Source organism: Dendrobium catenatum, unplaced genomic scaffold (genome assembly GCF_001605985.2).
Source record: "Dendrobium catenatum unplaced genomic scaffold, ASM160598v2 fragScaff_scaffold_853, whole genome shotgun sequence".
Lineage (NCBI taxonomy): Eukaryota > Viridiplantae > Streptophyta > Magnoliopsida > Asparagales > Orchidaceae > Dendrobium > Dendrobium catenatum.
In genome coordinates, this window is record NW_021319315.1 from 3,157,876 (window position 1) to 3,174,259 (window position 16,384).

At 37.8% G+C, this 16,384-nt stretch overlaps 1 protein-coding gene across 1 annotated transcript; it reads left to right on the forward strand.

Moving 5' to 3' along the window:
• Positions 1–1,818: 1,818 nt before the first annotated feature.
• Positions 1,819–11,850, forward strand: LOC110110394 (probable cellulose synthase A catalytic subunit 8 [UDP-forming]). Its single transcript, XM_020841847.2, is given in 16 exon segments — positions 1,819–2,151; positions 2,256–2,448; positions 2,578–2,804; positions 2,935–3,031; positions 3,142–3,334; positions 4,440–4,612; positions 4,615–4,676; positions 4,678–4,706; positions 4,813–5,158; positions 5,242–5,379; positions 5,802–5,927; positions 6,055–6,267; positions 7,275–7,539; positions 8,393–8,595; positions 9,712–10,062; positions 11,238–11,850. Coding segments are annotated over 16 exon segments (3,225 nt in total). The 5' UTR covers positions 1,819–2,127; the 3' UTR covers positions 11,823–11,850.
• Positions 11,851–16,384: the final 4,534 nt, after the last annotated feature.

Consider the following 16,384-nt stretch of genomic DNA (forward strand, 5'->3'; position numbering starts at 1 on the left):
AAATGATCGTTGTCGGTAGGAGAAAGGGGTCATAAAGTTCGTTGTCTGGCGATGGAGGTTGGAAGGACCGTAGTAGGTGATAGTGCTCAAAAGGGCTGCAGTCGGCAATAAACAGGGTCAGAAAGACTGTTATTTGGTGATGGAGGTCGGAAAGACCGTTGTATGATGATGGAGGTACGAAGGACCATAGTATGCGACAGAGGACGGAAGAACAGTAGTAGGCGACAGAGGTCGAAATGACCATAGTCGGCAAGAGATAGGGGTTAGAAAGACCGTTTTCTAACGATGGAGTTCAGAAGGACCATTGTCAGTTAGAAATAGGGGTTAGAAAGACCGTTATCGTTAGGCGGTGGTCTGGTGGAAGTCCTGGCATTATTCGGTGGTCTGTCAGAACTTTAGGCTTCACGTGATGGTCCGGCGGAACTCCGGACGTTAAGTGGTGGTCCAACGAAACTCCGACGTCAGGTGGTGGTCCGATAGAACTTTCTGGTGTCAAGTATTGGTCTGGCGAAATTCTGGTGCGAGGAGGTGGTCCATCAGAGCTCCGGGTATCAAAGGTGGTCCGACGAAAGTCCAACGTCGGGTGGTGGTCTAGAAGAACTTTGGGCGTTATGTGGTGGTTCGGCGGAACTCCGCGCATCAGGTAGTGGTCCGACATAACTCCAGGCATTAGGTGTCAGTATGGCGGAACTCAGCATGATTACCAAATAATTTTTAAAAGTGACATGCTTATAGTCGAATCGAGTGGCTCGATGAGACAAATCTAACGAGCCTAAGATCACAGATTTCCGACATCATTAAGACCTTCAAATGTCCAGCAAGTGTCTACAATCAAGGGATTCAACATCGACTGTCCTTTCAAACCATTATCCATTTACATTTGATCTTCCTCCTATTTATGGGTCATGCCACTCTTTGAAATTTATAAATAGACATCTCATTCATCTTGAAGGGGGGCCAAGTAAGAGAGCAAGAGAGAGATCGAAGATCGCTCTTGCCCCTTAACTCCTCCTTGACCACCGTCTAGAGTTCTACCGGACCACCACCTTAGGTCCGGACTTTTACCGGACCACCTCCTAATGCTCGGAGTTTTGCCAGACTACCACCTAAGGCCCGGACTTCTGTTGGATCACCACCTAAGGTCCGGAGTTTTTTTAGACCACCACAAGAGGCCCGAAGTTCTACTGTACCATTGCCCGACACTAAAGCTCTGCCAAATCAACACCAGGCTACCAACTAACTCTCGAATTTTCAAGTAATGCCGGAATTCCTCCATACCACAAAGTGATGCCAGACTTTCATCCACATTTGTCGCTAGATTTCAACCATACAATTGACATTTGTAATCTGATCGCCCTCAGGGATGAGTCAACCCATTGTAATCTACCCATACACAAATGGAATCATTTTAAATTAGGCTAGGCCCCATGGTTCCCCTTTTCTTTCTAGCATTTTCTACATAAAAAATCTTGTGTTCTCTATGTGCGAGCTGGATATCCATATAAATGCTAAAACGTAGAACTTTAACTCTATCGCTGCGTATATTCTAGCCCACAATAATATATATATATATTATGTATAATGTATTTAAATAATAAATATATTTTATAGAGGTCGCCTATTTAAAAAAAAATATTTATAAAACACAGCCACTCAAGCCATCAAGTGTCGGTCGTCTCCTGTGGGCCCATCCGCCAGGTAATCAAATAGTACTTTTTTATATGAAGAAGAAATAACTAAAAATAAAAAAAATATCCGCAGTTGGAGAGTCGTCGCTTTCAATCCAAGGCTCCGCTGGCTTTTCACTATATCTCAGCCCAGACAGCCGATCGTCGGTGAGATAGGTTTAGGAGTTCACGTTAGTCTCTCCTTCTCCCTCTCCTCTCCTCTTCAGTTGGGCAACTTGAAGTGAGAGCTGAGGTAGGTCTTTTTGGTTAAGCGGAGTAATCGGATCAAGCATTTGATCGAGCACTTCGGCTGCGGGCTGCTTACTCCGATCTCGTCTTCTCAGGTCTTCTGAAGGTTGGAGAGCTTCTGTCTATTCTGCTAAATTGAATGCGGTTTCACTAGAAGCTATGCGTCAGTGAATCACACACTGCAAGATCTGTCAAGAAACTCCCAGATCTGATGGCGGCTGAGGGGGAAACGAGGGTTGGTATCTCTATCAAACAATTGTTTTACTGATTTGTGTCTGTTGTAGCGTGATTTACGTTACTGGTGTGATTCTGATTTGTTTGATCTTGATTGGGATAAAGATGCATGGTAAGCATGAGAACGGGCAAGTATGCCAAATCTGCGGGGATGGTGTTGGCAACACGGTGGAGGGAGATGTCTTTGTGGCTTGTGACATCTGCGGATTCCCGGTCTGCAGGCCGTGCTATGACTATGAGAGGAAGCACGGGAACCAATGCTGTCCTCAATGCAAGACCAAGTATAAAAGGCATAAAGGTTTGATTCTCGGCCTGCTTGCATGCTGATGATTGTTTGATGACATCTTTCGTCGTCGTTTCTCCATGAAATTTTTTTAGTTGACGTGCTGGTCACCTGTAATGATTTTTCATGTTATTGAAATTTTAGGGAGCCCGCCAATCCACGGTGAGGAAGGGGATGAAGTAGATGCGGATGATTCGAGCGATTTTGATTATCCGTCAGGCAATCAGGATCAGAAGCAGAAGCCTGCCGACAAAATGATTGGCTGGCATATGAACTATGAAAAAGGAGGAAATCATGGATTTCCAAAGTATGACAGTGGGGAGATCCCACGGAACAACATCCCTTTGCTCACTCATAGTCGAAGCCAAGAGGTATGCAGTAAATTTATTCTGATAAGCAGATTTGTGAATGTGATGATGGGATGATATTGAATTTGATTGTTTTATTTATGAGTAATTTGGAGATGCTAATCCATGTTTATATAATCAATTTTGTGTTTAGCTATCTGGGGAACTGCCAGGGGCATCCCCAGATCATATGATGTCTCCAGGTGATGTTGGCAAGCGTGTGCATCAACTCCCTTATGTGAACCATTCACGTACGGATTCAATTCATTTTGGTTTTTGCCAGTTTGATCAATGCACTTTATCAATCTACTATATTTTTGTGCCTGTTTTGATGCTTATTATGAATGAATGCGTTGATCAGCTAACCCCTCAAGGGAATTCTCTGGTGGATTTGGAAATGTGGCATGGAAAGAGAGAGTTGATGGATGGAAAATGAAGCAAGATAAAAATGTACCTCCAATGGCCACAAATGTCACTAGCCATGCTCCGTCTGAGGGGAGGGCTGTTACTGATATTGATGCTGCAACTGATTACAACATGGAAGATGCTTTATTGTGAGTTTATTGTTTTCAAAATGTAGTCATGCAAATTTTACTTTAAGCGACAAACTTAATTTTTATAAGCTTCTTATGTGAATGTGAATGGCTTGTTTTCCTTAGCATGCTTTGTTTGTAGTTAATTCTATCAGTTAAATAGTATTTTTTTCATGGCTTATTGTACTGATACCCTTTAATCTTAAATGCATAATATATTTCATGCTCTAGTCCATCACATCCATGATTTATGCTAATTGTTGCATGAGCTATTCTGATTGTTAGAAATTTTGAATGTTTTTGATAGATTGTTGATAAAATTTCCACAATTTCATTGTCATAATATAAATTTGGCACTGTCATAGTAACCTGGCTGATTAACACATAACTTTTTTAATCGGTTTGAGCAATTTCCGCAAACTTTGCTTACATGTCCCTTGACCTTGGTTCATTGATAGTATAGTTAGTATAGCCCAATTTCTACAATCATCTCAAATATTTGATCTCTGATATGTCAAAGCGGTAAAATTCTTTCTTGCAATCCAAATTAAAATTAACATATTTTTTTGCATGTTAAAAATCTTGGCAGCGTCACCGTGGCACAATAGATTAATGGTGTGACTACAAATCTGGGTAAAACTCTGGGGGCATGCATAATAATAAAAAATGATTGTTATTCCTTAGAGCAGAAAGTATAAAACCATCGTGCATGATATTCTTTCAAAGAAGGAGATTTTCTCACTGATTTGAACCCATCACTTTTTCTCAAAAGAGAATGGGGTGATACCGCTTGTTTCAAAGGTTGTTCTTATAATCTTATATATGTTATTTTCAAGAATATCAACCGTTTAAGGATTTTATACCTGCAATACTTGATGCCCCACTGTCATAGATTGGTAAACTAATCAACTTTATCTGTCAAACCCGAATTATTTGGCCGTCATTTATTTTCCATTTTTCAGTTTATAGTAGGGATTTTTTATTTCAGTTTCTTTTGCCTATATATATATATAATTCACTTTAGGAATTCCTTATATGGCTTGTGGCCAATAGAAGTGCCATATGCTTTCGCACGAGTTTTTAATGTTTAAATGACTTTTACTCATGACAAACTTCTATGATGCAGTAATGATGAAACTCGGCAGCCTCTTTCAAGGAAAGTTTCTATCCCATCATCAAGGATAAACCCATACAGGATGGTCATTGCATTGCGACTAGTTATCCTTTGTATTTTCTTGCACTACCGTATCACAAATCCTGTGCGTAATGCATATCCTTTGTGGTTACTGTCTGTGATATGTGAGATCTGGTTCGCAATGTCGTGGATACTGGATCAGTTCCCCAAGTGGTTTCCTGTAAACCGAGAAACATATCTTGATAGACTAGCTATAAGGTATCTTCTGCAATTTTAGTCTTCATTTTATTACAGTGAATTGCCATCAACTTCCCAAATCATTCTTATTTAGTGAAGCTGTTATGTCTTGTTACTTTGGTGACAGGTATGACAGAGAAGGTGAACCATCTCAGTTGGCTGCTGTGGACATATTTGTCAGTACTGTGGACCCTTCGAAGGAACCGCCTTTAGTCACTGCCAATACTGTTTTGTCCATTCTTGCGGTGGATTATCCTGTTGATAAGGTATCCTGTTATGTCTCTGATGATGGAGCTGCTATGTTGACCTTTGAAGCCCTCTCTGAAACTTCAGAATTTGCAAGAAAATGGGTCCCATTTTGTAAGAAATACAATATTGAACCCCGAGCTCCAGAATGGTACTTTGCCCAGAAGATTGACTACCTAAAAGATAAGGTTCAGCCTTCATTTGTCAAAGATCGTCGAGCAATGAAGGTACATGACCTTGATTGTCAAACATGGGTGAATTATAGGCTCTTTTAAATTTTATTACTTCACCTACACTTTATATGATGCAGAGAGAATATGAAGAGTTTAAAGTTCGTGTTAATGGTCTTGTGGCAAAAGCACAGAAGATTCCTGAAGAAGGATGGATCATGCAAGATGGCACACCTTGGCCAGGAAACAACACAAGAGATCATCCTGGAATGATTCAGGTAGTTCCTTTCAGATCCTGTTTGTTTTTAAGGGTGAAAAAAAGATTTATCAACCCGTTGCATTATCTTTTTGTTTTCAAAACGCTGACTATATGTTGCAAGCCTACGATCTACCGAAAGTGCTTATCTCTTCAAAATTAGAGGATTTAGGGAAGGCAGATTGCTAGTATTTAAGGTTTAAATTTCAGGATTAGGTAAGTTTGTTGATAATTTGATGCAGAATTCATGAATTATGCCGTAGATATTTTTCATTAACCAATGCTTTGTACATGTTTTTACAATGTCATTGATTTTTTAGCCGTTTGTATGCATATTTTTAGCAAACTAGTTTTTAGTGCTATATAATAAAATTACTTTGCATCATTTTTGTGTTAAGTCTGTATAAACTAGAACTTGCACTCTGTTATTTTTTATGATTTCAGGTTTTCTTAGGCCACAGTGGAGGCCTTGACAGTGAAGGCAATGAGCTGCCACGATTGGTCTATGTTTCTCGTGAAAAGCGTCCTGGTTTCCAACATCACAAGAAGGCTGGTGCTATGAATGCACTGGTAAGTGAACAAACTTGAAAATGTGTATTATAAATGCAAATGGAATTGTCAACAAGGCCTGCATACGTTGTTTTAATTTTTTTTTTTACACAAGTTAGGCTATTTTCATAACCCAACATCTTTGCAGGTACGTGTATCAGCTGTCCTTACCAATGGGTCTTATCTGTTAAATCTTGACTGTGATCACTACATAAACAATAGCAAGGCGTTGAGAGAAGCTATGTGTTTTCTCATGGATCCTAATCTTGGAAGGTCTGTTTGTTATGTACAATTTCCACAAAGATTTGATGGCATTGATAGGAATGATCGTTACGCCAATCGCAATACTGTGTTTTTTGATGTAAGTAGAGCTCTCCTGTGTGAATTCTTTACCTGTTAATAATCTTCTATTTTGTTAAGATGTGATTACTGATTAGTAAGAGAGATTGAAATTTTAATTAGAATGCTAGGATTTTCCTGTAATATTTTCTAATGGTGCTTCCTTGTGACCTGTTAAAATGCAGGCCACCATTGGATATTTTTGTCTGACACATTTTCCATGCCCCACTTGATCAAAAAGTGTATTGAAAATTTTTTGACGAGAAATTGTCTTAATTTTGAGTTTCATTGATGGAACGTTTATGTTTGTGTGTATTTGTGATGAGTTTTTTTTTTTTTAAGTGAAGGAACATTAGCTAGAGTTTTATGTTAGCTCCACAAAATACGCAAGTTGTTTATTTAATTCAACAAATTTCAAGGTTAATTTTATTTGCAGCATTAAAAACAATATTTGTCCAATTCCATGAACATTAGCTTGAAAATGAATGTACAAATGTTTTAATGTTTTGTAATTGTATCCTCATGAGTTCCTTTGTTTTTGTATTCGCCTAATGTTGGTAACTCTGAAGATGTGTGCTTTGGTGCTGGTGGATTTTCATTGTTTATTTAGATAATAAGGTGTAAAATTAAGGCTCCATTCCTCACCCCCCATCCCCAAAAAAAATGATAAGCATTATTATTATTATTATTATTATTAAGCAAAAAAACACTCAAAAGTTTTCAATTGTTTGATAGCAAAGCAGAATAAGAGAAAAGAGAGGTAGGAGTCCAACGGAAGGAATGTTATGAAGTAATCAATATAAAAGAATGAGAAAGAGAGCATAACTTTTTGAGGCCTAGGATTTAGTGGAGTAATAGATAACTACATATGAGTAAATCAAACTAAAATAATCATATGAACTTTTGAGCCTTGTAACATAGCGTAGATGCATTCTTTATTTAAATATGTTAATTAAGAAAATAACATAGAAATTCATACTATAGGATGTATTTTTTTTTCTAACCAACTTATTTATTATTGCTCTGTAGATTAATTTAAGAGGTCTTGATGGTATTCAAGGTCCGGTTTATGTGGGCACTGGTTGTGTCTTCAATAGAACTGCGTTGTATGGTTATGAACCTCCAGTCAAAAACAAGTCTAGAAACAGTGGCTTTTTCTCTTTATGCTGTGGTGGCTCTCGCAAGAAGAATTCCAAGTCTAAGAAGAAGAGTTCTGACAATAAGAAACAAAGCAAGCACGTTGATAATACTGTACCTATATTCAACCTGGAAGATATAGAAGAAGGTGTTGAAGGTAATGCTGATATAGTTTCCTTTGATTTTATTTATTCATAAAATCCATGTAAGAATTTTTTTTTATTCAAGCATTGACTTTATTATGATCTAACAATATAATTGTTTATCCTAGTTTTATATTTCTAGTTAATTCTATTTTTAGTTAATTCTATTTATATTTAGAATGTTTTACTTTTAAGAGCTTACGAGAAAATCGTGATAAATTGATTATTATTGTGCAAACACTATTTTCTCCTTATTCAAAAGTTGCCATTCTTGTCCTTTTTCAATGAAGGGATAAACTTAAACCGAAATGGTGTCCAATCATCTATAGATGTAAGTTCAAATATGTTGACTCCAGCATCGCTTTATGACTTATTTCTGCTCTTCCATTCATCTGATTGTGTAGTAATATTGCCTTTGGAATAACTACTTCTGATGATATTTCTATTTAAATCATGCAATGTTGAACTAAATAGAAATAGGACTTCTAATCAACCAGCCCCACAAAATAATTAAAATAAATAGCTTTTGGAAGTATTAATACCTTGATAACAAAATAAAAGAATAATTAAAGCTGATTTACTACATTCAGTTGTTATTTGAAACGTAGATTGCTTTCCTAGTCATTTGCAGTTTTGTCCCTACCACCAATAAGGTTATGAAGGACTTGCTAAGCGGGCTGTATTTTTTTTTTATTGTGCTGCTAGTTTTATCTGTTTGCATCAAAATATTTATGCGTTATGCTTACATTAGACGATCCTCTTGGCAAAGCAGATGGCTGCCTCCTAGTTTATGAGATCAAGCTTTATCTGCTTTTTTATCCTGCCAAAAAACTTGAGTGACCTCTCCTGTCACTCGTTAAAATACAGGTGCTGGATTTGATGACGAGAAATCACTTCTAATGTCACAAATGAGCTTGGAGAAAAGATTTGGCCAGTCTTCTGTCTTTGTCGCTTCTACTCTTATGGAGCATGGCGGTGTTCCTCAATCCGCAACACCTGAGTCTCTTTTAAAAGAAGCTATTCATGTCATCAGCTGTGGCTACGAGGATAAAACTGACTGGGGAAGTGAGGTAAGGAGGCAATCATAATTTTGCATTTTATTTTTAATGGCAATTTCATCAATTATTGCACTGCTGATACATCCCCTCGATTGTAATGTAATCTCATAGTTGTTAGCGGCAAAGAAAATGACAGTTATTAGATCAACTATATTTTTGGATTTATGATTCACATGCACCCCATCATTTGTTTTGTTACTTTTTAAAGGAATACAATTGTCTTGTATGAATAACTTTTCATCCTGTATTTTCTTTATGAACTCATTTTAATGCAGGATGACTTAGGATTAGGGTATTTAAATGCAATTAATATGATGCGTAGCATGCTTTCAAACAAAGAAAAATATATCATTAAGAAGTCACAATTTACTGATTAATCCAACGACGAGATAGTAGAGTTTATGTTGATAAAAAATTAAAAATATGAGAATTTTAGTAAGAATTTCAGAACAAATAAAATAAGATAATAAGAATAGTTAATTTCCACAAAATTAGAACTTCTACAAATCACTTTTTTGGCAAAATCAAGAGTATTATATTAGTCAACAATAAATCATTTAGAGGAACCAGACAATGGTATTACCAAAGTAAAGTGAATTAGGCCTTACAAGGACAGAAGGAGATAACTTCCCCCTAAATTAGATGGTCACTCTTGTATCTCACTGAAAGGAATCACACGTCTAACACTCACAAAATTGAACTAGAAAAGAAAATATCTATTCATTTTAAAAGTTTTTAATTTCATAGCTTTAATCAAAATTTATAGAGTCCTAATAACCTAACATACCTAAGATAGTAGATAAAGTTGTTGCAAGGTCTTTCTCAATATAAATTTAACTTAATTCCACTGGATAAAATGTTTCTAATTGTAATCTAAAATTTCCAATTCAGCTAATCAACAATAAAATTTGAATTTCCCAAATCATGCAGATACCTCATTTAATTATCTAAATTGTGATTTCTATCCACTTACTCGGCAAGTTAAAATGTAATATTAATAAATTTATTGCATTTGATTCTCAAGTTGATTGTTCTTCTTTATCATAATTTTCAACCAAAGTTCTTCATAATAATTATGTTGATTTATTATTGTCAGCCTCCTAATTATATTGTTATTTGCTCCTTTAGATTGGCTGGATTTATGGTTCTGTCACAGAAGATATTCTAACGGGATTCAAAATGCATGCTCGCGGATGGCGCTCGATTTATTGCATGCCTGAGCTTCCTGCTTTCAAGGGATCTGCGCCTATTAACCTTTCAGACCGTCTGAATCAAGTTCTGCGATGGGCCCTCGGATCCGTTGAGATTCTCTTTAGCCGGCACTGTCCCATATGGTATGGATATGGTGGACGGCTCAAATTTCTTGAGAGATTTGCATACATTAATACAACCATTTACCCACTCACCTCAATACCACTTCTTTTGTACTGTACATTGCCTGCTGTCTGTCTACTCACTGGAAAATTCATCATCCCTCAGGTACTCATCCAAATGCCCCACTTATCTAATTTTTCTTCTTTGAAGTTTGGTTGGCTTCTTAGGCTTCGTTTGGGACGGCTTTCTTCCTGCTTCTTAAAACTGCTTTTTAGTATAAAAATTAAAGTTTTTGTATTAAAAAGCTGCTTTAAGAAGAAGTAAAAAAACCGTCCCAAATGAAGCTTTATTCACAACTGAAAAAGAAACTTTCAATGATGGTGGGTTTTGGTTAAAACCAAAACTAATCATATTGTATGTTAATGTCACATTTTACCATTGTATGAATTACAAATCTTAGCCAGCAAAATCAATCAGATTAATTATATTAAATTAAATCCAAATGCCCCACTTATCTAATTTTTCTTCTTTGAAGTTTGGTTGGCTTCTTAGGCTTCATTTGGGACAGCTTCCTTCTTGCTATTTAAAATAGTTTTTTAGTACAAAAATTAAAATTTTTGTATTAGAAAGCTGCTTTAAGAAGAAGTAAAAAAGTTGTTCCAAACGAAGCCTTATTCACAACTGAAAAGAAACTTTCAATGATCGTGGATTTTGGTTAAAACCAAAACTAATCATATTGTATGTTAATGCCGCAATTTACCATTGTAAGAATTTCAAATCTTAGCCAGCAAAATCTATTAGATTAATTATATTAAATTGATCCATCTCTGAACCATTGTTGATCATGTTATACAATCAATAGTTCTGATTCTGAAACAGGCAGATCTTACTGTATGACCAATGATCGAACAATAGGAACATGCAATATTTTGAAATTTCAGAACAAATTTCAATTAATGGTTGTTTGAGTTTGATTATGAAAGGCTGATTAATGCCATGGAGCTATTAGTGGACAGTTTGAAAGAGGATTGATTATAATATAAGTGTGAGATACCCTAATTTAAATATCTTGATTATAATATAAGTGTGAGATACCCTAATACTCTTCGTTGCTCAACTGATTCATCATCTCAAAGAAATTTTGATGTAGGTATCCTCGCACAATTTTTTCCAGTACTATTTTTTTTCTAGAACTTGACAAGTCGTCTTCTTTATATACTGTACAGAAACATTGACCGTCTAAATTATTTTGTCCTCTCCACAACTCATCTAAATAGCTTTCGAGTTTTCAGTAGCTTTCACTGCCCTCCTTGCTGAAATGTGCTTCACTTCCAATGCAGATCAGCAACTTTGCAAGTCTTTGGTTCATCTCCCTCTTCATCTCAATCTTCGCCACCGGCATCTTGGAGATGAGATGGAGCGGTGTCGGCATCGATGAATGGTGGAGGAATGAACAGTTTTGGGTCATCGGAGGCGTCTCCGCCCATCTTTTCGCCGTATTCCAAGGCCTTCTAAAAGTTCTCGCCGGTATCGACACAAACTTCACCGTCACTTCCAAGGCTTCAGATGAGGAAGGAGATTTCACAGAACTCTACATGTTCAAATGGACCACACTTCTGATACCACCCACAACTCTCTTGATCATAAACCTCGTCGGCGTCGTTGCCGGAATATCATATGCCATTAACAGTGGTTATCAGTCATGGGGACCTCTCTTTGGCAAGCTTTTTTTTGCCTTCTGGGTCATTGTTCATCTCTACCCATTCCTCAAGGGTCTAATGGGCCGGCAGAATCGAACCCCGACCATCGTCGTGGTCTGGTCTATTCTTCTTGCCTCTATATTCAGCTTGTTGTGGGTTCGAATTGACCCTTTCACCACCAGAGTTACAGGTCCAGATGTGCAGCAGTGTGGAATCAATTGCTAGAGAGTAAATCACCTTCAAAGAAAGGTAAGATTTAGTGGCGGAGCCAGAAATTTTGTTCAGGGGGGGGCCTAATGAAAGCTGCACTCGAGGTCGTGACTCGTGATCAGTCGCGAGAGAGGAGTAAAAGGGAAAACAAACAATTGATACTTTTTATGTGTCCAAAAAATAATGTTGGTGGCTTCCCTGGATTAATAAATAACTTTAAAGGAAGAATTACAAAAATTATAGCATGTTTTCTCGTTGCCGAATTTGTTGCTCTATTAAGCCACTAAAACAATCAACTTTAAGCCCATTTAGGCTTTCAGTTTTAGCTTTAGCTAAATCAATAATAATACACAATATATATGTGGTTAGGTGCGATGTCATGACTGTGCGATGATCGCAGCATTTTTATTGAGCAAAAAGAGCTAGGAAAAATAAAATCATTCACAAGAATTAATTAGATCATTAGGATTAGGAGTGTAAAAATAATTCGATAATTGGGTGGTAATTTAATATTTAATAATTATTATTAGATAATGAATATTTAATTAAGAATAAAGTTTTAATAAAATCATATTTAAAAAATTAAATATTTTAAATAATAATTAATTAAATAACACTACCACACAGCTTCAAAATCTCTTTCCAAAATCATTCCTCTCTCTGCCTCTCTCTCTCTCAATACTTTGCCCCATTAGTCTCTCTCTCTATCTCCGGCTGCAATTTTTTTTTTTGGAAAAGCGGCTGAAGAATTGCATGGTCCTAGTACACAGTGGATTGAAGACTTGAAATGGAAAAGTCTTGTGATAAATGAAAGCTGCCCCCCTTCCCTCCGCCCATGCTTGACGGTGAGACTAATTCTCGACTGACCTAAAAGATGCATACATTTCAGAAATCTCTTGGTCCATACTTGATGGGTCCCACTTAAAGAGACTGTAGCTCGAGGGGAATAGAGCACGGGTTGAGGGGTTTTCAATCGTACTCACCCGACAGCCAAGCTAAGCAATGATGGGTAAATTATTATATTTTATTAGATATAATGAGTACCCTCTTTTAAATATAATAAAAATTATCATTTTAAATGTTTTTTTATCAAAACTTTTTAGATCTCTATTTTTTTAACTTAAGCAGGATCTAATACATCTATTCTCAATTGTATTACCAAAAGCCTAATATTTTATTTGACTAAATTATATAAGACTTCATTTGGGATCATTATTTTTACTGTTTCTAAATAAGCATTTCAGTAAAAGTTTTCTAATTAAAAAATATTTATATTAAAAAACTGTTTTGAAAAACAGAAATAAAGTTATTTATAAATATATATTAAATATTAAAAAAAACAAAAAATGACAGAAGACAAGCTACTTGGACTCTAATAATTGATCTGCAAAGCTTCTGTTTGGTAAACATTGGGAAATATGCCCATAAATTGTAATGGGTGATGTATGACGTGTCAGTCTCAGAGTGGGTCCCATCTCTGCGCTGGATAACATGTGATCACGCCCGATGGATCTCATGCAATACTGATTCATCAGAAAATTTAAACATAAGAGGGGTTTGCTTTGAAATATTTTTAAAGCTTGGATTCACATAACTTTCATAGGGGATTTACATTCATAAGCTAAATTTTACTATTTATTCACATAATATTTAAATTTTAAATTTTAAAAAAACATTACTTATCCGTGAATATTTCGTTCGCTATTATATCCCATTAAAATTTCATAAACCTTCAAAATATTATAGTCCATCACCACTTTGCATCTCACCGATCTAGACGGGATGCATAATAAGAGAAAAGGCATACTGTACTTTCTTTAGGACATCTTTGTAAATATTAGCTGGATTCTCCTCCCTATCTCTCTATATATACTAATATGTAAACATTACTTTTACATAATACATAGAACTCTATTTTCTATTACAAGCTCTGTTTCGTGTTCTCTTCCTTCTTCTCCATTCTGTCATGGTATCAGAGCCAAGTTGGCTCCATGGCTGATCAAGAATCAGCTATTTCTCCCACCTCCGCCCCTGGTTCTCACTCCAGCGCCACCTCCAATTACATCGCACCGGCGCCCTTGAAGTTTTTGATCTCCAACCTCAAGACTCTCGTTCCCAATTCCTTGTCATCAGAGAACTATCATATTTGGTGTATCCAGATCTTGCAGCATTTTTCGGCGAATGGTTTCGCCGACTTTCTCATAGGAGTGACTTCTTGTCCCTCAGACCAATCTAGCGAAGCCTTCTTCAAATGGAGCTTGATCGACCGAATCCTGATCTCGGCGCTCCTCTCTACCATTTCTCATGCCATTCTCCCGTATGTTCTGACCCCCTCCACTGCCCACGACGTTTGGCAGATTCTTGAAAGGCGAATGCAACCTAACATTCGTTCTCGAGTCATCCAACTCAAGAATGAGCTCCATAACATCAAGATGAACAATTCCACTATGCAGCAATATCTAATGCAGATCAAGAACCAGGTAGATAATATTGCCTTATCGGGCTCTCAAATTGACACCGAAGACATCCTCATTTACATCCTGAACGGACTCCCCTCCACCTATAACTCCTTCAATACCTCTATTCGCACATCCCTGCATCCTATAGACCTCGACACTCTCTACTCGTTGCTTTGCAGCGAAGAAATCACAATGCAGCGAGAACATCAGAAAGAAGTTGGGGCAAATCTGGACAATTCGGCCTTTTACACGTCTCGGACAGGCTTGAACAGAGGAAATGGCTCAAATCACAATTTCAATAATCAGAAACTTGACAGTCGATCTACTTCTGATTACTCCTCTCCTTCCCAACCGAACCAACCCACATCCAAGATCGCTTGCCCAACATGTCAAATTTGTGGCAAACCAGGCCACATTGCGTTGAATTGTTGGCATAGAAACAATCCTAAATACGCTCCTTCCACTCCACCCAATCAGCGAGCTCTTCTTTCTCAGCAAACTCCGGCCTCTATAAAGGATTGGATTCTTGACTCCGGTGCATCAAGCCACCTGGATTTCAGCAATCTCCATCACGGATCTAGCTACCAAGGTCCGGATACCATCTCCACAGCGAACAACGCTTCTCTTCCCATTCAGCATTCCGGTCAAGGACTCCTTCCTCTCCCCGACTCGGCTCGTAAGCTTGACCTACGCAATTTACTTCACGTTCCTGCGCTTACTCATAATCTTATTTCAATTTCAAAACTAACCAAAGACAACAAAGTTTCTATCTCTTTTGACACAAATGGCTTTGTCATTAAGGATGGTCAGGATCACCGCCCACTTCTTCTTGGTCAACTACATAATGGCCTATACTGCTTGCGGAACCTCCCCCCGGCTCGTCCCACTACCCTTCTTGCTCGGCAGTCGTCTACCCTTCTCTGGCACGCGAGACTTGGTCACCCTCACACTGGAGTCCTCACGCGGCTTCATCACCTGATACCGTCTCTAGCACTTGATACTACTAAGTTTCATTGTAATTCTTGTATCATGGCTAAATGCCATAAACTTCATTTTAATAAACGAACCACAGATTCATCGCATGCTTTTAAATTGATTCACTCTAACGTTTGGGGCCCGGCTCCTATACAATCGTTAAACGGATTTAAATACTATATTATTTTTGTTGACGATTTCTCAAAATTTACTTGGCTCTATCTGATGCATTCCAAACGTGAAACATTTTCCAAATTTACTCATTTCTGTGCTCTAGTTAAAAACATTTTTAATGCTACACCTAAAGTTTTTAGATCTGATGGCGGCGGAGAATTTTATAGTACACAGTTTAAAACATTTCTCTCCTCACACGGCATTCTTCATCAAACCAGCTACCCGCACACTCCAGAACAAAATGAACTCGCTGAACGAAAACATCGCCATCTCCTGGAACTCACGCGTACTCTCTTGCACGACGCCAATCTGCCCAAACAATTTTGGCCTGAAGCTGTCACCACGGAAACCTATCTAATCAATAGGCTACCGTCCAAGGCCATCTCAAACCAAATTCCCAATCAAATTATCCATGGCATTGCACCGACTTACGATCATCTTCGTATTTTCAGCTGTCTTTGCTATCCGTGGCTGCGACCGTATGCCACAGACAAACTATCACCCCGCTCTCAACCGTGCGTCTTCCTCGGCTACTCGTCACACCAAAAAGGCTATAAGTGCTTTAACACAAGCACTAACAAAATTCATATTTCTCGCCATGTAACCTTTCAGGAACACATCTTTCCTTATCAGCAATCTACGGTTAACTCCATTTCCCCTCAAGACGCTCCGCCTCAGTTTATTTCACCACTTCTTACAACCCCTACGTCTATTTCGCACACCACTGACCATGCTACTCCCACGGTGATCCAACAAACTTGTCCAGCTCCCGTCTGTACTCCAGACGCCAATACTCATACTCGGACCACAGAGGCTGATCCTCCGTTGCCTGATCCACCGCCTGTTCAAACACATCCAATGCAGACACGGGCCAAATCGGGAATTTACAAGCCCAAACAGATATATGGTCTATTGGCCACAACTTCTACTTTGTCCACTCCTACCACTTACACTCAGGCTTCCAAAATT